General features: G+C 52.6%; 1 protein-coding gene across 8 annotated transcripts in view; it reads left to right on the top strand.

Annotated features, from left to right (window-relative positions):
- Window positions 1–20979, top strand: part of AK8 (adenylate kinase 8) — a 133360-nt gene that overhangs the window by 66458 nt on the left and 45923 nt on the right. For all 8 annotated transcript variants that reach the window (XM_060413754.1, XM_042245509.2, XM_042245510.1 and 5 more), the window contains one exon: window positions 17336–17477. In XM_060413754.1, the coding sequence (XP_060269737.1) occupies window positions 17336–17477 (142 nt within the window). The remainder of the gene's footprint in view (window positions 1–17335; window positions 17478–20979) is intronic.

A 20979-nucleotide genomic window follows, 5' to 3' on the forward strand; every position in this document is an offset into this window, starting at 1 on the left:
TTTTGGAAAAATAACTTCTCAGCTGCTAAAAAACCATTTAACCTTCAGTGGTCAGTGCCGGCAGACTCCATGGCTGTTTTATACTAGGGGCATGTGTGCAGGCATTGTTTTTTTCTGCCCAGGATTAGCCAAGGGAGCAGCTAGAACTCAATTCTCTGCTTAAACCATCAGTGACTCACAGTGGTCACCATCTCCAAATGACGTGCCCTGAGTCTTCTCTGCTTCATTCCTACCAGAAGGCCTTTTGGACGTGAGCTTCCCAAGGAAGGCAGCCATCTGACCTTGCTTATTGAAATTCTCGTTTCTCAAGTTTCACTTAGCATAAAAACTAACTCCCTCATTGGTCTCAGCTCACCCTAGCGCTTTTTGGCTAAGGTCAAGTGTAGTGTGGGGTCTTCCCACGTGGCACAGTGGTAAAGAATCTGCCTGCTAATGCAGAGGTACAAGCGACGCAGGTTTGATCCCTAAGTTCAGGAGATCCCCTGGATAAGGAAATGGCAACCCACTCCAGTAGTCTTGCCTGGGAAATCCCATGGACAGTGGAGCCTGGCGGGCTACAGTCTGTGGGGTTGCAAAGAGATACAGCTGAGCACACATAGCTTTTAGTCCTCCTGGGAATTCCAGCCATAAATTACGGTCCTGTGGCTGCTGGTGGTAGATGCTAATATAACCTCATCCCAGACGACTGGGTCTAATCAGTGGTACGCCACCATCTCTGGTTCAGAAGGGTGGCCTTCTCCCCCAGCTCTGGTCATTGTTCTCATTCTCGGACGTTGCTTGTGTTTTCTCTGGAAATTGGTGACCCAGGCAAGATATTAAAACAGCTGAAGGTGTATTTCGTCCTCACTGGTTTAGTCTTTGCTCTCAGTGTGTGAGATGCTTGCCTAGAGCTGTCCCCATCGTGCTCCGTTCATGCAGGGATGTCAGGCGGGGGGGCCGCCAGTGACGGTGTGTCCCCGGGGTGGGGTTTTCAGGTCAGACCCCAGCTTTTCCCACCTCCTGGGTCTGCAGGGTCGGAAGGGAGAACTGAGCACCTGCACCCAGGTGCTGCTAACCCAGCACCTGCCAGACTGGCTCGTTGACCAAGGTGCGGGGGGCGCGGCTCTCCTCACTCACTTCCACTCTGTAACCAGCCCCGCCCTGCCAGTATCCCCCCGACAGCTGGAGGGGGTTCAATCGAATGAAGGCCTGGATTCCTTGGCACACATACCAGACATACACTGACTTTTTCAGGTGAGAAAACAGCTCTTTAATTGGCATAATAACTTTCCCCTAAATGCGCAAGTGTTGGCATGTAGAAAAGATAACGCGGAAGACAGATCATTACCCCGTGTTACCCATGCCTGCTCCCATAAACCCCGTTATCGCCCAAATATTTCTGTCTGGAGAAAGTCCCTCTAGGCCTAATAGAACCTGAGGAGAGGCTGGAGGTTTGAGGGAGACTCCAGACTCTTAATTTGCACCCTTTCTGGTAATGAGACCTCACCATGGCCAACGCAGCCATCAGAACACGAACAAGCCGAACCAGCCCCAAACTGGCATGATTACGAGCATTTTCGAGAGGCTTCCGTGAGTACACGTCCCAGGAGGCCTGGATCAGAACTCAGCCGAGGGGCTGCCCTTTTTTTTTTTTTTTGAGGGGGAATTAATATTCTCCTCACTAAATGCACACTAAAGATTCGACAATACACCAGCTTTTCTCTTTTGTTAAAACCTTGCAAAGAGTGGCTGAGTTGAAAGACAAAGTAAATCTTCCCATCTGAGGAGGTAAGCGGCTTGCTATTTCTTGTTTTTTTTTTTTTTTTTTTTTAATAGTGCAGCCTCGGCAAGCTGCTAGCTGTCTTACCACAGAGGGGAGACCCCGAGGGACCCCGGCCGGTTTCCAGCAAGCCTTTGCATGTGGTGTGTTTGTACCAGCTGAAGACAGCGCATGACTCTCTAAATAATTTACCAGTTGATTAATGGACTCACAGGGGTATAATTAGAAGAGAGAGAGACTGTGGGTACAGTAACCGGTACAATGCTTGGGGGAGCAGGAGCCTTTATTTTTATAAAGAAACTTTCTAGGGTGCTGGGCGTTTGAAGCTAACTTGGGAAGAGCTCAGTGCCTCTTCTCTTTTGAAGTGGAAATAGGACAGTTTGAATCCGTCGAGTTTAATTTTTCACAAGCTTTAGGGGCCCTGCAGTGCAACTCCCTTTTTATTATTGAAAAAACTCTACATTTTTCTTTCATTTTTCTCCGCACACACACACATGCACACACAGACACACAAGCAGCCCAAGCAGTAAGTAATAAACACATTAATTTACTCTTTTACTGAACGTGTATTTTATTCGCTGCACCTCCCCTGGATGTGTCCCGACGGCCCCTCAGCACCCCCACCAGACCCCCCCCCTCGTTGGGCTGCCTGTAGGTTGATTAATGGACACCCCAGTAATTTATGCATTTTTAAAGGAACCCTCACCTCCGTCTTGACAATGCTTTTGAAGTAGCTCCTTTTTTCAAGTCAAACTTTTGACTTTTCCGCTGGGACCGCTACAAAGATTTTCTTCTGGAAACTAGGTAGGCGCCTTCCTGCCGAGACGGCCCAGCAGAGCAGCGGGTCTCAAAGTGGGGGTGTGTTGTGAGGGGCAGAGGCGTGTAATGAGGACAGCTGTAGAAAGGGGGTCAGCACGCTGTTTATCAACAGGGTTGTGCCCCTAGAGGGTCCAGCTCCTGAGTTTCTAAGAACTAGGCTTTGGCTGCGAGAGTGGCATCGTCTGTCTGCGTTATTAAGATGACGCCCTGCTGGGGCATTGGCAAAGGTCTGTGGCCAAGAGGTTGCAAAGCTTTCTGTTCGGTGGCCAGAGCGGTGGGGAAACTGAGGCAGCGAGGGGCTCTCAGTTCACCCGTGTGTCCAGTCCGTGAAGTAGCCTCTCCCCCTGGAAGGCGGGGGCCTGGCCACCATGGCAGTGTCAGCAGAGGGGCCGTGCAGATGGTTTTCCTGGGCTGAGTGTCGGGGGCTTGCCATGTGTCAGGCATGGAGATCACAAAACCGGAGGGGAGCCCAGAGGGGCAGGGTGTCCTTCTCGTTCCGACCAGGGCTTCTGGACGCGTCTCCTCTCCACGGGCAGCCCTGGTGGCTTCCAGCCCACTCAGCTGTGAAATCGCCTGTGACAGGCCAGGCCCCAAGGCCCCCGCCTTCTCCTCCAGCCAGGAGTCTCCTGCTCACACCCCTCCAGGCAGGTGTAGCTTGAAGCCCCTTGCCCTCCGAGTACCCCAGGCAGGGATCTGACACTGGCTGTCCTCTCGGGCTGCGAGCAGGGCCCGAGGGGTGTCGGGGAGGCTGCCCTCAGTGACCTTCTGCAGCCCCTACACTTCGGACAGTTGCCACATCCCTGAAACAGACTTCCCATGGGGGACTTGGCACAGCTGTGATCGCCGAGGAGGGGGGCCACAGGGCCCTCACCCTGCAGCTCTGCCCTGCTGTACCCTGCCCTGAGCTGAGCAGGAAGGGGGCTCAGGGTAGAGAGAGGTAGGTGGGTGCGATGGGGCAGAGGGACACAGAGGCGAGAGGGGAGGGACGCGTGTTGAGTATACACCCACTCCAGTATTCTTGCCTGGGTTCCCATGGACAGAAGAGCTGGGTGGGCTACAGTCCATGGGGCCCCAAAGAGTCAGGCACGACTTAGCTACTGAGCATGCATGTACGCAGACCGCGCCCTTCCCCTGCTCTTCCCCGGGGCATCCAGACCTCGATTTCTCCCATCCGTGGCCCTGAGCACTGGAGCCCTCTCCACCTGGGCATGGTCAGGTTACAGGGAGGTAAGACGGCCCTCCTCTGGGACGCCTCCCAGCACCTCCTGCTGTGTGTTTCCACTTGGGCTCCGTCTGCTCCCCAGTCCCCATCGCCAGCGTGGCTCATAGTAGGAGCTCAGCAAATGTCGTCCATGAATGAACCCATGAATGAATGAACAGATGAGGGCACAGCTGGTGTCCCGGGACGGCACGGCGTAGCAGAGCCAGGCAGGCCCGCCCTGTGGCGGTGGGGGCCCAGACACTTTGCCCCACTGCCTGCATTTCTACATGGGTGAGACTCCATTCGTCTTAAGGAACAAAGGGAAAACAGGTGCCGGCGGGCGGCCCGAGGGGTTTCCAGAGAGGTGGCCCGAAGTGTTCACTCCTGGAGAGTGGAGGGTGAAGCTGCAGGCTTGGGGTGTGCACTCACCACTCTAAACTCTAGTACAGGTCAGGTTCTGCCACGGGGTGACCTTGGGCAAGGCCTCTCAGGACTACAGCGTCCTCATTGACAGCGTGAGCTTTCCACAGTACCATAGTCATGGTTTGTTAGGTGTCCACGTGAAAATGTGTCTGTGAAACGTTTAACACCACGCATGGCACCCAACTGGGGCTTGCCTGGTGGCTCAGATGGTAAAGAAAGCACCTGTGAGGCAGGAAACCTGGGTTCGATCCCTGGGTTGGGAAGATCCCCTGGAGGAGGGAAAGGCTACCCCCTCCAGTATTCTTGCCTGGAGAATCCCATGGACAGAGGAGTCTGGCGGGCTGCAAAGGGTCACGAAGAGTTGGACACAGGGGTGCGACTGTGACTTTCACACTTTATGGGACCCAACAGACCACTTATCAGACACTATTATTATCATTAATAGTTATAGTCGTTGTCATTCTCATAACGATAGTAGAAATCATGGTGGTAGTAGCAAGGCCGTGTATGTTTACATGTACCTTACATGTACATATGTGTATTTAACACGTGTATGTTACACAAGGTCATATACACAAACACACATGTATGTTTCATAGGTGGACTTCTTTGATACCTTGTTCTCTTCCTGTGACTGACGCCAGCTTGGGGCACCCGGTCCCCGTGGTCGCCAGGAGCTGGCCAAAGCCTGGTCCCCTCCACCTCTGGGGCCCCGCTATCTATTGCAGCCGCCCTACAACATGATGGCATAGAAGGATGGCTGCTTCGTTCTGCTCCTGATGTCCTGGGTCAGGATTTCAGGCAGGGCAGGGCAGGAGGGCTTGGCACCACTGTCTGACTTGGGCCTTAGTTGGCACGACTCTTGACGACTGGAGGCAACTGGGCTGGATCATCCATCTGGGCCCTACGTGTGGTTCTTGGTCCTGGTGTGGACCTGGCTCCTTGCTGCTTCTCCCCGCTGCATCTGCTGGGGCAGGACCCTTCATCCCCACGCCTGGTGCCTGCAGTGAGGTGCTCAGGTCTCCCCCTCAGTGCAGCGTCGCCATGGGGCAGCTTGGGCTTCCTCGTGTTGGTCAGCCCCCTTGTGTGATCCTAGCTTCCCCCACAGCAAGCGTCCCAAGGAGGCCGAGAGCAGCCGTCGTGGATGGGGTGGAGGGTGGAGGATGGGGTAAGAGCAAAGGCTTCTTCTGACCCAGCCTCCGAAGTCCCAGAATGAGCTTCCAGCTGATTCTGTCCATTAACCGAGCCAAGATGGGCCCAGATTCAAGGGGTGGGGGGCTCAAGCCCAGTTCTCAGCTGTAGGAAAGTGTTAGTTTCTCGGTTGTGTCCGACTCCTTGCAACCCCATGGACTATAGCCCACCAGGCTCCTCTGTCCATGAGATTCTCCAGGCAAGAATACTGGAGTGCGTAGCTGTTACCCTTCTCCGGAGGATCTTCCTGACCCAGGGATCGAACCCAGGTCTCCTGCTCTGCAGGCAGATTCTTTACCGTCTGAGCCACCAGGGGAGCCTGGGGGTAGGAAGGCCACCTCTAATCTGCCGCCATAGGGAAGGCTTGCGTTCTGGTTCCGTTCGGGAGTGGCTGCATCTGGTGACTGAGTGAGGCTGAACACAGACGGCCTCATGGGTCCTCAGAGCCGGGGGTGGCCTGGCTGCAGACCTGCCACCTAGCAGCTTGCCGGGAGCTCAGAGAACTGAGTCCAGTTCTCTTTTTAAGATGAAGAAGCCTCAGCTGAGAGGTAAAGTGACCTGTCTGGGGCATACCGCAAACGAAATGCAGAGAGGAGGGCAGAATTCACGCTGCTTTTTCCCCTGTAAAGGGGGCAGAGAGCAGAGACGGGGCAGGTGGCCCCACAGCCCAGTGGCCTGGATTTAATTCTGGGCTCCCCGACCCATTTGTGTGTGGCCTGGGGCACGTTTCTTCCTCTCTCTGTGCCTCCAGTTCCTCATCTGTAAAATGGGTTTGTTATGAAGATTGCAAGAATCAATACTTGTATTAGGAAAAAACCCAAGCTCACAGCAGAGCTGAGTCAGCACTATAGCACATGTACTTGTCAAATCAATGCGTCAATGCGTCTTTTCCACCCAGAACACCGGGCTCATGGTTGTTTCCTGGTTTCCCAGGACTTGCTGACTTTCTCCTCACAGATCATGTGAGCACCGGCCTTCCCGCTGCCCCTGAGATGTGGGGGATATAACTGGTTCTGAGCCCTGACTGCATTAAAATGGAAGGAAAATCGTGTTCCGGAAACTCTTTGATCCGTAGCGTGCAGTTAGTTTAACACTGCACTTTCCAACAGTCCAGTCCATATCTGGATTGCTGGCCTGTCTCATCTTCCACTGAAAGGTGCAAAAGTGGGTGTTAAGATAGGAATGGCTAATGATCCGATTGTCAGACACAGTGTGTCTCAGTGAGCATTTTTATTAAAAGTCTTCTAAATTTGCTAAGTGAATCCCCATTCATTCAGAGGATGGCCGTTCTTTAATTATTTATTTGGGCTGCCCTGGGTTTTGGGTGCTTCGTGCAGGTTTCCTCCTGTTGCGGTGAGCGTTGGCTACTCGTGTTACAGAGCGCAGGTTCCAGGGCATGCGGGTTTTAGCAGCTGTGGCCCATGGAAGAATGCCTGCTTTTAAATGGTCATTTTTTTCTTTTTCTCATCTAGAACCTCATTAGCGAGATAAGCTCAGGGCCCCCAGTTGGAGTTGCCCCTCTGCTGCAGGGGGTTCAGCGGTGCCGGCACCTCACGTCTTATCTTTGCTTTGGCCCCAGTAGACGTGTGGGAGAGGGGAGTGATAGAAAGTGATCGAAACGAGCAGCTGCTCACCAAGGGCTGAGCAGCCTCCCAACTGTTAAGGGCCCAGCCCTAACGTACTTTTCTGGACTTGAAAAAAAAAAAGCCGGTGTTAAAAAAAATTGTTGGCAACCGTAGGAAGAAAACTTCTAGTTGAAATTCATTTGCTAACTCTGGAAGGAAATAAAGCTTGTAAATTATTTTTTAGGCCTTTTTATTTTGTGTTGCAGTATAGCCAGTTAACAAGGCTGTGCCAGTTGCAGGCGGGCAGCGAAGGGACTCAGCCGTACATATTCGTGTACCCGTTCTCCCCCAAACTCCCCTCCCATCCAGGCTGCTGTATGACATTGAGCAGAGTTCCCTGTGCTATGAGGTAGGTCCTTCTGGTTGTCCATTTTGACTATAGCAGTGTGTACATGTCCATCCCAAACTCCCTGACTATCCCTTGCCCCAGTTTCCCCCCTGACAACCGTGAGTTCATTCTCTCCAAGTCTGTGAGTCTTGTTCTGTTTTTTAAGTTGATTTGTATCGTTTCTTTGTGGATTCCACACTTAAAGGACGTCATATGCTATTTCTCCTTCGCTGTCAGACTTACTTCACTCATTATGATAATCTCTAAGTCCGTCCATTGCTGCAAATGGCATTAGTCCATGCTTTTTAATGGCCGAGTAACATTCCATTGTGTATGTGCACCACGTCTGTATCCTTTCCTCTGTCGATGGACATTTAGGCTGCTCCCATGTCTTGGCTATCGTGAATAGTGCTGCAATGAATATTGAGGTGCATATATCCTTTTGGATCATGTTTTTCTCTGGATGTATGCCCAGGAATGGGATTGCAGGCTCATACGGTAGCTCTGTTTTTAGTTTCTAAAGGAACCTCCATACTGGTCTCCATAGTGGGTGCACCAATTTGCATTCCCACCAGCAAGGCAGGAGGGTTCCCTTCTCTCTACACTTTCTCCAGCATTTATAGTTTGTGGGAAAACTTGTAAATTATTATTTTTTTAAATCGTTATCTCCTGGCACCATTGTCTGACAAGTAGATTTAAATATTGTTGTTGAGTACTCGAGATGTTAGGAAATAGATTTTTGGAACCTAAAGAAGTCTTAGAAGACATCTGTTCCATCTTGTGCCTGGGAAACACTGCTGGCCAAAAAAGGCGCTTGTCAGGGCAAGTGACTTGAGTTTACGGAGGAAATAAGTTCTCCAAGGGGGCTTGCTCCCTACCCCGAAGAATGGTGGAGTGCAACCAAGTGGAATAGCCAGCCCGCTTTCTCCTCTTCCCGTCCTGTACTGGTTTTAGAAATGGTGCGTTTATCCTTTTAAGAGCTCACTCGGGGCGCAGGATCCACAGCTGACCAGCAGGTGGCAGTAAATAATAAACAAAGAGCATCACTGAAGGCCCCCTGGCCCCAGGCCTGGCTGGCGCCGCACACAGTCCTGATTTCCGGCTGCGGCCTCCGGGAGGCCTTGCAGGCCTCGGCTGCCAGGAATCCGCGCCATGCCGAGGGTGGTGGGCTCCCAGAAATGGTGGCGTTTAGCTTTCACTGAACTATAATGCTTAGTAAGTCGGGGCCAGGAAGAGCCCAATCCACAGCCTGAGCCAAGCCCCCAGCAATCTGGGGGAGAGACGGACTTGTGGGGGAGCGGGCACCCTGCTTCCTTCAAGCATCAGTATGCATGAGATGGAACCAGAAAAAGAAAACAAAAGCAGTGCTTCTTTCTCCTCCGCAGCGCAGCGCAGCTGGGGCTCCTTTCCAAGACGCTCCCCTTGGCCGGGTCAGGAGGGGGCGGGGCCCGGGAGCTGTGCTGGGATGTGGCGAGGAGAAGAAAGTGCTGAGTCCCCCATGAACCCTGACAGATGCCAAGTGTCCCCTTTACTTTTCAAATGGGGCCTTGAAGAAGGAAGACGCTACAGGCTCTGTGTGTGGTGGGGGCAGGTGTGTGTTTGTGCTCTATTGTGTGTGGAAGGGTGTGGGGTGTAGTGAGTGTTGTGCGTGTGGGTGTAGCCTGTGTAGGGTGTAGGTAGGTGTGTGTCCTGCAGGGATGCGTGCAGGTGTTACAGGTGAGCGCCTGGGCGTGTGTAGGGTGTCGGGTGTGTGTGTGAGGTCCTCAGCCTTTTCTGGTCTGCCCTGGGGTGGCAGGAGGGTTAAATGGTGAATCCTGGGCATGCCAGTCAACCTTGGGAATCCTTTACCTTGAAGCACCGGCTGAGGAAGCTGTTTCCTTTCCTCCACTGTCCATCTCAGCCTTTTGGGGCCAGCACCAGCAGCCTGGTGCCCTGGGGTCCCTGCCTCCCCAAGCCGAACCCTGGTCAGGGATGCTCACAGGGATGCGGAGGCTTGGACCACAGGTGGCAGCGAGGTGCGAAGTGCAGCAGGAAAGGTCCGGGAAAGGGTTTCCAGCGAGTCCTCTCTGCCCTTGCCTCTGGCTTCCACTGGACTTCCACGAGCTGGCCTGGGAGCTCTCTTGGGACCCTTCCTAATGGACGCCACTGGCTCTCCGAGCTGGACTGTACTGAGGATGCAGACTTGCCTCCCAGGAAGAATAGTCCCTTCCAGTAACCTCACGGTGGTCTGACTCACAGGGCCCTTCCTTCTGCATGAGCCAGGGGACCAATAGGCGGGAGGGAGCTTGACCATGCCTCCCCTTCAAGACCAGGATGGGCCAGGTGTCCTGGATGGGGTCGGTGGGGGGCCTGGTGGATCCCCCTGGGGCCTGAAAGCCTTTCACTTGTGACCGTGGCTCCCCGTCCAGCCTTGTGCCAAGCACACCCAGCCGGCAGGGAACAACGGATTGAGATTTTAATAACCTCGAGGTCAATGTGAGGACGGCTCTCTCTCGTGGAAGATTTTCAGAAAAAGAAAAAAATAACACCTGAAAGCATGTGATGTGGCCTTTATGAAATAATGGGATATTCATATCTCGCACTTTGCTAAATTTAGGGTTGACAGGACGTTTCGGAGACGTAGCCCTTGGCAGTAGCTTATACGCAGGGTAAGATGTTAGCTGTCAAGCCCAGAAATCAAGCCTGAGGCACCTGACTCAATGGAGAGAGACTCGAGGCCGTGCTGGAAATCTTTCTCCGAGAGGAGGATGAAGGGCAGTGGACAGCATTATCAAGGAGAATTTCAGCTTCCGGAAGAACTCCGCAGGCGAGCTCTGTTCTGCGTTTTTGCTGAACTGGCCAGTCAGGCCATGCAGGGCTGAAAAAGTGAGCTGACGGCCTGCGGTGGTGGGGGCAGGGGGGCCGGGGGAGGGGAGCGGAAGGCAGCAGCCAGACAAAGGTGCAGGGCAGAGAGCCTGACGCGGGAGACACGGGGTGGGCCTGGCAGTTGCACCGAAGGTGGGTCTTCCTGCCTCGCCCTTCACCCCTGGGCCTGAGCTGCCGTCACCGGGAGGGCCTCTCAGGCAAGGACACATCTGGGGCGGTGGTCAGGGGGGGTCTGTCATTGGTTTTAGTGGCCAGCAGTGTTCCCAGCCTCCAATGGGGGAGCACAGCGAATCCCTGGGAGAAGGCCCCTGGTGATGCCCAGAGTTGTCCGAGCTTCGAGGGGACCAGCAAACCTCCGTGGCCTTGCAGCGTCTGTCTCCCAGGTCCCAAGAGCCTCAGTTACTGATGTTCAACCTTGACCGAGACACATGGAGGGCAGCGGCCTGGTGTGCGCTCTAAGCAGCTTCCCCAGGATCGCCTAGGGAGGGCAGATCTGGACGGGTACTATGATGCCAGGCTCCTGGGCCCAGAGTAACAACAGGCAAAGGCTATCTCCAGCCCTTGGGTCCCCCCAAAATGAGAGCTGCTTCTGGGGCGTGAGGACAGCCTTCCAGGGAGATTCATCCTTTGACCCGTAGCGACAGTGTCTCACAGTGATCGTTTCAGCCTCTTTTAAGCCTTTAAATCGTTTCCTTTAGACAAAACACCCACTTTGTTAATGGAAGCCATTAAACATGTTTGGAAAACAGAGAGAGTAGAATAAGGAGCCCGAGGGGACCCACCGCCAGTTCAGGGAACCTGCGTGTTCTGGATCAACGGTGCAATCCTCTCCCCATGTAGGATTATTTTGAAAGTAATTCCCAATGCCAAGATGTATTCCTTTGACTATCTGTTTAGTTCACAAGTATGTTGTGGAGTGGGTGAAAGGGAACCTTGGGGGAACCCCCTGCCATGGGACCTGACTCGGTGCTTGGGAGAACAGGCCTGGTTTCAGGAGATGGAGCTGTGTGGTCATTCATTCGTTCATTCAAAGAGTGTTCACTAAGCACCCGCCGAGGGCCTGGCATGTGTACCAGGTGTGGGGGTAGCAATGAGCCTGACTTGGCGAGGGCCTCTGCTTTCTCCAGTGAGGGGTGAGGATGTAGGCGTTAAACAAATACTCCACCGATGATTATTGATCCACAGTCATGGAAAGCCCCTCTCAGGAGACGTGCTCCTTTGAGAACCTGCAGAGAGGGGCTCATTTTGGTATTGGCTAGAAGCTGGGGTCTGCGTGAGTGGCTGCCTTCTTCCCCAGCTTCTGGGGCGACGAGACCTTTCCCGCCTCCAAAGCCCTCGCTGTCACACCTCCCAGGTCCTTCGGCTCTTCGGCTGGGATATGTTGACTTGTGTTATTGTCTCTCTCAACTCCAGGACCCTGAGCCCCTGAGGGACCGGCCATCGCTCGTGGGGCATCAGTGTGGCCCCTCCTCTCTCCCCTGTGTGTGTGTTGTGTGTGTACATGTTGTGTGTGTATATGTATGTCAGTATATGCTTCAGTGGTTTCCGTGGTAGCTCAGCTGGTAAAGAATCTGCTTGCAGTCCAGGAGACCCAGGTTCAATCCCTGGGTCTGGAAGATCCCCTGGAGGAGGAAATGGCAAACCACTCCAGTATTCTTGCCATGGGCAGAGGAGCCTGGCAGGCTACAGTCCATGGGGTTGCAAGAGTCGGACTTAGCGACTAAACCACCAGATCATACTATCTACGTCGTTTACTTGCTTCCCCCCCTCCTCATTTGATATTCTGTCAGAGGCCTCTTTCCAAGTCAACACAGATGATTTTTTAAAGGTTTCCTAGTAGCATGCTGCCAGAGAAGGTGATGGCACCCCACTCTAGTACTCTTGCCTGGAAAATCCCATGGACGGAGGAGCCTGGTAGGCTGCAGTCCATGGGGTAGCGAAGAGTCCGACTGAGCAACTTCACTTTCACTTTTCACTTGCATGCATTGGAGAAGGAAATGGCAACCCACTCCAGTGTTCTTGCCTGGAGAATCCCAGGGATGGGGGAGCCTGGTGGGCTGCCATCTACGGGGTCGCACAGAGTCAGAAACGACTGAAGCGACTTAGCAGCAGCAGCAGCAGCAGTAGCATGCTGCATAGATGTCTCGTCCTTTATGTAAGCTGTCCTCTGCTGATGGACATTTGAAATCGTCTCCATCATCCCTGTTATAAAGGGCACTAAGATGGACATCTCCATGGGCACGTCTTCTGTCCTCTCTGCAGTTGTATCTTAGATGTAAATTCTTTGGAACATGATTGCGGGACCACGAGGCATGTACATCTTAACTTCTGATGCCAGTTGGGAGATTCCCTCTAGAAATCTTTGCCAACTTAACAAGGAAAAAAACAAAACAAAACAACCCCAAACCAAGAAGTCTCTTTGTGTTTCTGTCTGGTCAGACTTCTTGGCCTTGAGTCGGATTTCTCCCCAGCTGAGCAACTGGCTTGCATAGGTCACTTAACTCACAGCCTTTTGGGGCCTTGGTTTCTCAGCTTTGAGATGAGGGTGGTCAATGGGAAGACCTTCCTGGCCTCTCCCTCTCTGAGCCTCCGAGCAGCCTCTGTTGCCCTCAGAAGCTCAGTGCTCAGCTGTCCACCCCTAACTGCAGCTTGGTCTCCAACAGCACTGATTAGTGAAGAAAATTACTTGCCCAATGCACTCCTCACCCGCATCAACAGAGGCCTTCACCGGGCCCAGGGCATCCGTGGTCAGCAAACTAATTACCCCAGTGGCCCCCCCCGCAAGGACAAGCCTGTTTCAGGCCCACAGCCTTCTCCTGAAGCCAGATTCACGCTCAGATGGTCAGGTTTATAATTTGAGCGTCCCTGTGCTTACCAGTGGCTTCATCATGGCCACCTGATGGGACTCTGGGTAAACTTTCAGAAGGAATTAAATTTATACCCGCACCTCCCTTCAGAAGACCTCAATGGGTCTGGCAGGCCCCATGAGTTGTCTCCAAGCCCCGTAACAGCTGGTGAGGCAGGTGTCATAGAGGAGTACTCTGACGGTCAGGGAGGGCCCACAGCTGGACCCCAGGGCTCTCCGCTCAAATTTGCTCCAAGAAAGGAGCCCAGGGGAGACAAGAACTGAGTTTTCTGGGTTTTGTTCTAAGGAACTCTTGTAAAGGCAGCAACACTTACTAATCTTCCTGCCTACCTTAGAGCTCAGTCCACTCACCTTCCCCGCCTGTAGGTGAAGATCCTGCCCCTTTAGTTTCAGGGCTGACGGGGGCAGGTCTGGAGAGGGATGGCAGAGAGCTTGTTGTACCTCAGCAGGCTTCTCTGATGGGGCATCGATGGAAGCAACCCTCAGCCCCTCCAGGTGCCCAAGGACTTGAGGGCGCTGTGCTTGTGGGGTCAGCAAAAGATGATTTACTTTCCTTTTATTTATTTATTTGGTCATGCCGTGCAATTTGTAGGAACTTAGTTCCCTGACCAGGGATTGAATCTGGACCACTGCAATGAAAGCGCCAAGTCCTAACCACTGGACCACCAAGGAATTCCTTTTTTAATTTGGTGTCCTTTTAGAAATTTAAAAAGCTGGAGCTGCTCACAGCTGGTTTGCACTCAGGGTCCTCAGCCTGAGCTCTTTGCAGACTTTGCTGTTGCTGTCGTTCATGTGCTAAGTCGTGTCTGACTCTTTGCGATCCCGTGGACTGCAGCACACCAGGGTTCCCTGTCCCTCACTGTCTCCCAGAGTTTGCTCACACTCATGTCCATTGAGTTGGATGGTTGCCATCTGACCATCTCATCCCCTGTCGCCCCCTTCTCCTCCTGCCCTCAGTCTTTCCCAGCATCAGAGCCTTTTCCAGTGAGTCAGCTCTTCGAATCAGGTGGCCAAAGTATTGGAGCTTCAGCTTCAGTGTCAGTCCTTCTAGTGAATATTCAGGGTTGATTTCCTTTAGGATTGACTGGTTTGATCACCTTGCTGTCCAAGGGACACTCAAGAGTTGTCTCCAGCACCACAGTTTGACAGCATCAATTCTTGGGCACTCAGCAGACTTCACAGGAGGTAAAGTGCTATCTCCTAGCCACATCCTTGGAGTCTGGACCCCAGCTGGGGACTCCACTGGCTGATCCCACAGAATGGGCCGTCCTTGTGCAAACGCGGTGAAGTGCACGTTCCTGGGCGTTCTAGCTCAGGATCCTGAGATCAGCCCCTGTGTGTTCTTTCAGTAAATGTGCACTGAGGACCTGTGCCCAGTCCTTCCCCAGATGGCCAGGGAGCAGGCGGATCCACTTCCTTCCAGAAGGCCTGGCAGGACTTCCCCACCCCACTTCCCAGAGTCCCTCCACTCCAGCCATGCTGGCCCTTTTTCAATCCCTTGAACGTGCCAAGGTTGTTCCAGCCTCAGGGCCTTGCCATGAGCTCCACCCTGAACATCCTCCCCAGATCCCCGTGAGGCTGACCTCAGCATCCAGATCTCGGCCAGCTGTGGCCTCAGAGACCATCCTGGATCCAGCCAAACCAGCATCACCCCATCGCTTGGTTTGCTTCTTCCTGATATTTATGACTTTCTGAAATGGCTATGTATTTATCTGTGTACCGTCTGTCTCGCTGGCTGGAGTGTAGACTCCAGGAGGGCAGGGCCCTTGGCTGCTTGTTTGCTGTGGTTGGCAGCCTCAGGCCCCGAGCCCGGGCACAGCTCGGGTGCTACACAATGCTCCACCGGACAGACCCTGGGAAAAGCTTCCTTCTGGATGGGTTTCAATTTCCGTGAGAATCTCCGTACACAGGGGTAGGCCTGGACTGGAAGGCTGTATAGCAGATCTGTGACCCTCCTTGTCTTTGACCTGCATTTATTTCTCCTGACAGATAACGTGAGGTTTCTGGATCAGAGAAAAGCTCTGTTCCTTATTCACACTGTGGTCTTAGCGGTGGTTCCCCGCACCCCAACTCCTCACGGGGGTCTCTGGTGGGAGCCAGTGTGCACTGCCTGTGTAGGGAGTGCAGCGTGGAGCTGGGGGAGGGGACCCCCGAAGCCGTGACAGCTGCCCCTCTGTCCTCCCCGCCCCTGCCCTGAATACGAACAGCTGCTGGGGAGTGAGGGGGCAATTGGTAGGTTTCCTACCCTTGGGATAAGAACAGAGGACTCGGGACGGGGTCCCTAAATCTCTCCATCTTTAACTGCCCAGACTTGCTTGAAATCAGCCACCCTGTATCCCAGGAGTGAGTTTAGAACACCTTGACCCCGGGGGAAGCACGCGAGGGTTCATGGATCATTGTTTCCTGACGAGCCGTCAGCTCTGAGCGCCTCGCAAGCTCCTGGGACAACGTGTCGTGTTGATCCCCAGGGGACGGAGCCCGGCTCCCTCTTGGCAGACAAGGAAACCGGGACTGGGAGAGCCCGTGGGGCCAGCGGAGGTCGGCTGGCATCCAAGCACAGGGCAGAGACCAGACCCCAGATTTGTGGGTACTCCCAGCCCAGCTCCCACTCTTCTTCTGAGCTCCCCAGAGTCTGGTCAAGTTGGTTTTAACATCTTTGTTGCAGTGAAGCTTTGCAAACGGAGGGCTCTGGTCTATTTCTTCCACCACGTCCTGCGTGCCAGGCACTGTGTCAATTATGGAAAAGCGAGGTGGGCGTGGTCCTTTGTCCTGGTGAGAGGCAACCCTAAGCAAAGCTTTAGCTGGAGCTTTAAGAACAGGGCGGCAAGAAGTGAAGTGGAAGTGAAGAAACACAGCTGTTAACCCAGCTATGGACAGTCCTGGGAGCGGGCCCTCCTCGGGGGCCTGGCCCCAGGCAAGGCGTGGGGGATGGAGACTTGGCTGGAGGGACTGGCACATTTGAGCGGAAGTGGAGAGCTGGGGGGAGATTCACCCAGGGGAGGCAGGCTGTGGAGCCTGCAGGGCCCCGTCGACCACAGCGAGGAGCGCTGGGGAGCCACGGCGGGGAAGGGATGGGATCAACTGCATCAGCTCCTCACTGACCTGTCTCAGCCAGGTCATCTCATTAGAGCAAAATCCCTTCCCTGCTCTTTCCTTCAGACTGGGGAAGGAAGGCTGAAGGATGTGAAAACAAAATCAGGGGGACCCTGATTAGAGGGGGGTTAGATGGAGGTTCTGGTTCTTGGGCAGCAGGGTGGTCACTCGGCGTGTCCCGGCCACGGAGGAGAGCAGCTGGTAGTGATTTTTTCTGGATCTCTCTCTCACCCGGCTGTCAGCCTAGGGGGCCTTTGGGAAGGTTCCAGTCATGTGTATTAGAGCCAGTGGGCTGACCCCCGGATGGCCGGTCGGAGGGCAACCGAACATCTCCAGAGAAGCCGCCAACCGCTCTGTCACTGCCGCTCGGAAAACCTGCTCGTCATCAGGCCCACATTTATAGCAAACAACGGTAATATTTACCAAGTATCTCTGGAAAATGAGTGCAAAGCGCAGGAAATGCAGTGCAAATTGCTAGAACGCAGTACATTAGCAACACAGGCCATTTAATGAGTCTGGGAAGAAAGGTATAAATTTCAGGAAAATGTCAATGGCAGTAATGTAAACAAGAGGCTTCTTAACATCTCCTTCTCGGCAAGACTTGATTTCAGTCACCGGTTATAACTAACGCTGAGCTTCTTGTGAGAAATTTGATTCTAAACAGCAAGGAGGGGAGAACCAGGGGGAAGGGGAGAAGAAAGGGGTGGGTTGCACGTTCATCGTAAATTAGCAGAGAGCCTCGGGGGCACCACCGCCGCTCCATTGGAGGAAACTGAAACCTCCCACCGGGGCTTCCGTGAAAAGTCTTTTGCCGCAAAAGCTGGATCCTGGGGTGCAGGGTGGGGAGAAGGGTGCAGCACATCACTGGAGAGCTGGGAGCTGTCCTAGCTGCCAATGGGCGTCTATCCTGTCAAAGTCAGGGAAAGCTCAACGTCAAGGTCACCCAGTACATCCCTTCCCCGCACAGACATGTTCCCCTCATTGGTGGGACCGCAGAGCACCCCGAGAAACAGGCACCCAACATCCTTGGCCACCTAAACCCGCCTCTTCAGCAGTTCAAACCCAGGTCAGATGAAGTTAGGAAGCTGGTGGGCAAGGACCTCGGACGCGCCCTCGCCTTCCTGCTGGGTCCGAAGAGTGACGAGCTGTGTTCCTTTCTCCGCAGTCCCCGACAACATCATCATGAAGGTGCTGAAACAGCGCCTGGACCAGCAGGACTGCGTTGAGAGAGGGTGGGTGCTGCACGGCTTCCCGCGAGACCTGGACCAGGCGCACACGATGGACAGCCTGGGCTACAAGCCCAACAGGTGAGCAGCCAGCGACCCACGGGCTTCCGGGAAGGCCTCTGCCGCCTCTCCAGGTCCCTGTGACGACAGGCAGTGTGCCGGGAGCCTGCCCGCAGTCCCGAGCGGGCGTGCATCCTGGCCACCCGCATCCCGCCACCCGTCCTGTTTACCCTGTGAACCAGGAGTCTGGCTCGGGTTCGCATCCCGGCTCTGCCGCTCACCTCACTGGACCTGAATGTCCATCTGTGAGTGAGGACACGTATTGACCAGTCTCGCCCGCCTTGTGGGATTGTGGTGCAGAGCAATCCATGGGTTCCTCCGACTGTTTTCACAATTTTCCTTTTTCATTTGGGATCTTTGATGCATCTGATATTTATTTAAAATTTTAAAAAGTAATCATTTTCTTTATTTTTGGCTGGTATTGCTGCTGCACGCAGGCATTCTCGGGCTGCAGCAAGCAGGGACTTGCCGCTTGGTGGGGAGCACAGGTGCTAGAGCGCTCGGGCTCGGTGGTTGCGTCTTGGCTCATTGTCCCGAGGCAGGTGGAATCTTCCAGGACCAGGGAAGGAACCTCTGTGTTGGCAGGCGGATCCCTAGTCCCTGGACCACTGGGGAAGTCCCTGATGTTTATTTTGATGGAGGTTTGCTGTACCAGCCTCCTTTTCCCCCAACCGTTAGCCACTTCTTTCAAAACGATGTCAAATATTGTTGAATATTCTGTCCTTCCTCCACTAACTTGAATTTGAGAGCATCCCACAACTGCAGATGTTGTGGAAATAAACAAAGACCACCCACATGAAGAAAACAAAGGCTGTCAGAGTTTGCTGTTTATACCAAGAGAGTTGGCCACCCGGTGGCTTGCGGTACGTATTTATGTGTGGTCTGACCACTGTCTGCTTGTAGATGCCGTCTCTCAATATACTTGGCTGTACTTCTAAACTTTCTGTTGTTCCCCACAAGTCTATTTCTGCAGCAAAAAGGCATGGCAGCCCACTCCAGTATTCTTGCCTGGAGAATCTCATGGAGAGAAGACCCTGGTGGGCTACAGTCCAGAGGGTCACAGAGTCAGTCCAGAGTCAGACATGACTGAAGCAACTTAGCATGGCATAGTACCACACCATTTAACTGCTTTAGCTTTATCATATATTTCAAAATAGCCAATGCAGGACAAGGCCCTCCCATTACTCTTTTTTAAAAGACTATTTTCTTTATTTCTTTGGCTGTGCTGAGTCTTAGCTGCAGCACGTGGCATCTTTAGCATGTGGGATGCAGTCCTCTGACCAGGGATCAAACCCAGGCCCCCTGCCTAGGGAGTCCTAACCATCGGACCATGAGGGAAGTCCCTGGCTCTTCTTCAGTGTCTGTCTCACGTGTTCAGTATTCCAGATGAGCACTGCTGTTGACATTTTAACTGGAATCCCATTAGGGTTATGGCTTGGTCTGTGCAGTCTGTGGCCCTGTTCTCTCCTTGCCCCTTTGTGAGACAGTCAACACTTTATTGGGGCCCCTGCTTTTCATTTTAAGTGTATTTCTAGCTATTGTATTACTTGTTGTTCTTCTTGTTGATATTGTGATAATAGGATATTTGCATCCTTTTTATTTTCTAACTGGATTTCTCAGGATTCTGAGAACGGTACTGATTTTTCTTACTTATTTTTATGTCCCAGCTCGTTTCCTGGAACCCTCTGACACTGCTTCTGGTAGGTCTTCAGTTGATTCTCTTGGGCTTTTCAGGGGGGGTGATCATGTCATCACAAATATTTATCTTTTTGTCCTTTTCCTTTCCAGTATTTTTCATTTTACTCTTTTGCCTAACTGCATTGAATAGTCCAGAGCTGGCTCATGATAGACCAGTGTGTTTTTGGTTTTTTTTTTTGCCCTCTTACCAGAAGGATTGTCCTGTATTCTACCACAAAGGTATTACTGTCATTCGAGGTATATAGAGCTTTTATAAAGTTAAAGAGGTGTAGTTCTGGGACTTCCCTCATTGTCCAGCGGTTGAGAATCCTCACTTCGATTGCAGCAGGCATGAGTTTGATCCCTGGTCAGGGAACTAAGATCCCACATGTCTCACATGGTACAGCAAAAATAAATGCAGACTAAATAAATTTTTTAAAGTATAGTGTTTAGAGTTTAAAATGTCTGCAGTTATTTCATTCAAAGGTTTTTTTTTGGCATCTTCTAAGACAGATGTTTTTCCCTTCTCTTTTTGACATATGAATATATTAGCAGATTTTCTGATAGTGAGTCAACCTTTCATCCCTAGAATGACTATCACTTGGTCATGGTGTGTTATTCCTTCAATGCATGCCTTGTGCAGACACAGTTTTGATTCTCCATGCCCTACGGAGCCCCCTCCCCACCACGTCTTGCCTGTGACTGTTAGGTTACATGGCGGAAGGAACTCTGCTGGTGTAATTAAGGTAGCTGAACAGGTGCCGTTAAAGCAGGTGGGTCATCCGGGTGACCTTGAGTGTGCTACAGTCGGACCTGCACCAGACTTCTGGCCCACAGAACTGTGGGATGATGGATTTGAGCGTTTTAAAGAAACTGCATCTGTGGCAATTAGTTATAGCAGCAGTGGGAAACGGATATACTATTGCATGGTATTGGCTCCACTTTTATTTACATTTCTTGTATTAATGAGCTTAGGTAATATGGGTCTGAATATTTTCCATGTGTTTTTCCCTTTGTCAGGCTTTTACGGGATCAACGATGTGGTCATTTCATAGGTTTTCGTTCTCTGCCTATGGCTGGAATGGTTTTGAAAACTTCAGCAGTAACTGTTCCTTGGAGCAGGCTTCTGATTTTGTCTTCCCTGAAGCTTCTGCCTTCTGTGTTTTGGTGCCGTGTTATTTAGCTCGTAAAGGTTTATGTCAGCCGTGCGTCCATCACGCAGCACCACGTTGATGAAAGTGACTATCTGGGACAGGACCATTGCTTGTCTCCTCCAGCACAGATGCTCTGTTTTCTCCTAGGTAGCAACATATCGGTGTTCACTGGAGCACGCTGGTGTCTGAAATAAAAGAGCCCGTTTCCCAGCCTCCTGTCCAGCTGTGTGGGACATCCAGACCCATATGACGTCCGCTGATACGTATATTAACACGGCTCTATTTCAGTATCTCTGCCTGAGGCTTTTAGGATTTGCTGATGGGGACTGGGCTTATTCTCAGCTTTTCCTGCTGCTGACTTGAGATTTGCCTTTTTGAGGTCTCTGCAGTTTCTTGCCACTGATCCAGCTCTTCCAAGCCTCCAAAAAAAAAAAAAACCCTTAAAAAATTTAATTACTTTGGCCATGCTTTGTAGCATGTAGGATCTTAGCTCCACAACCAAGGACTGGACCCGGGCCCCCTGCAGTGGAAGAGCAGAACCTTAACCGCTGAACCGACAGGGAATTCCCCCCAGAATGTGTTAAGCTGCCTTCCCTCCCTCAATTCTCCCCGTCTTTGCTGGCCAGGGTCTCAGAATCCCTTTCCTGTCCACTTTCTGTGGGGTTTGGGAGGAAATAGAGTGGTGCCTGGCT

This window comes from Ovis aries, chromosome 3 (assembly GCF_016772045.2).
Source record: "Ovis aries strain OAR_USU_Benz2616 breed Rambouillet chromosome 3, ARS-UI_Ramb_v3.0, whole genome shotgun sequence".
NCBI lineage: Eukaryota > Metazoa > Chordata > Mammalia > Artiodactyla > Bovidae > Ovis > Ovis aries.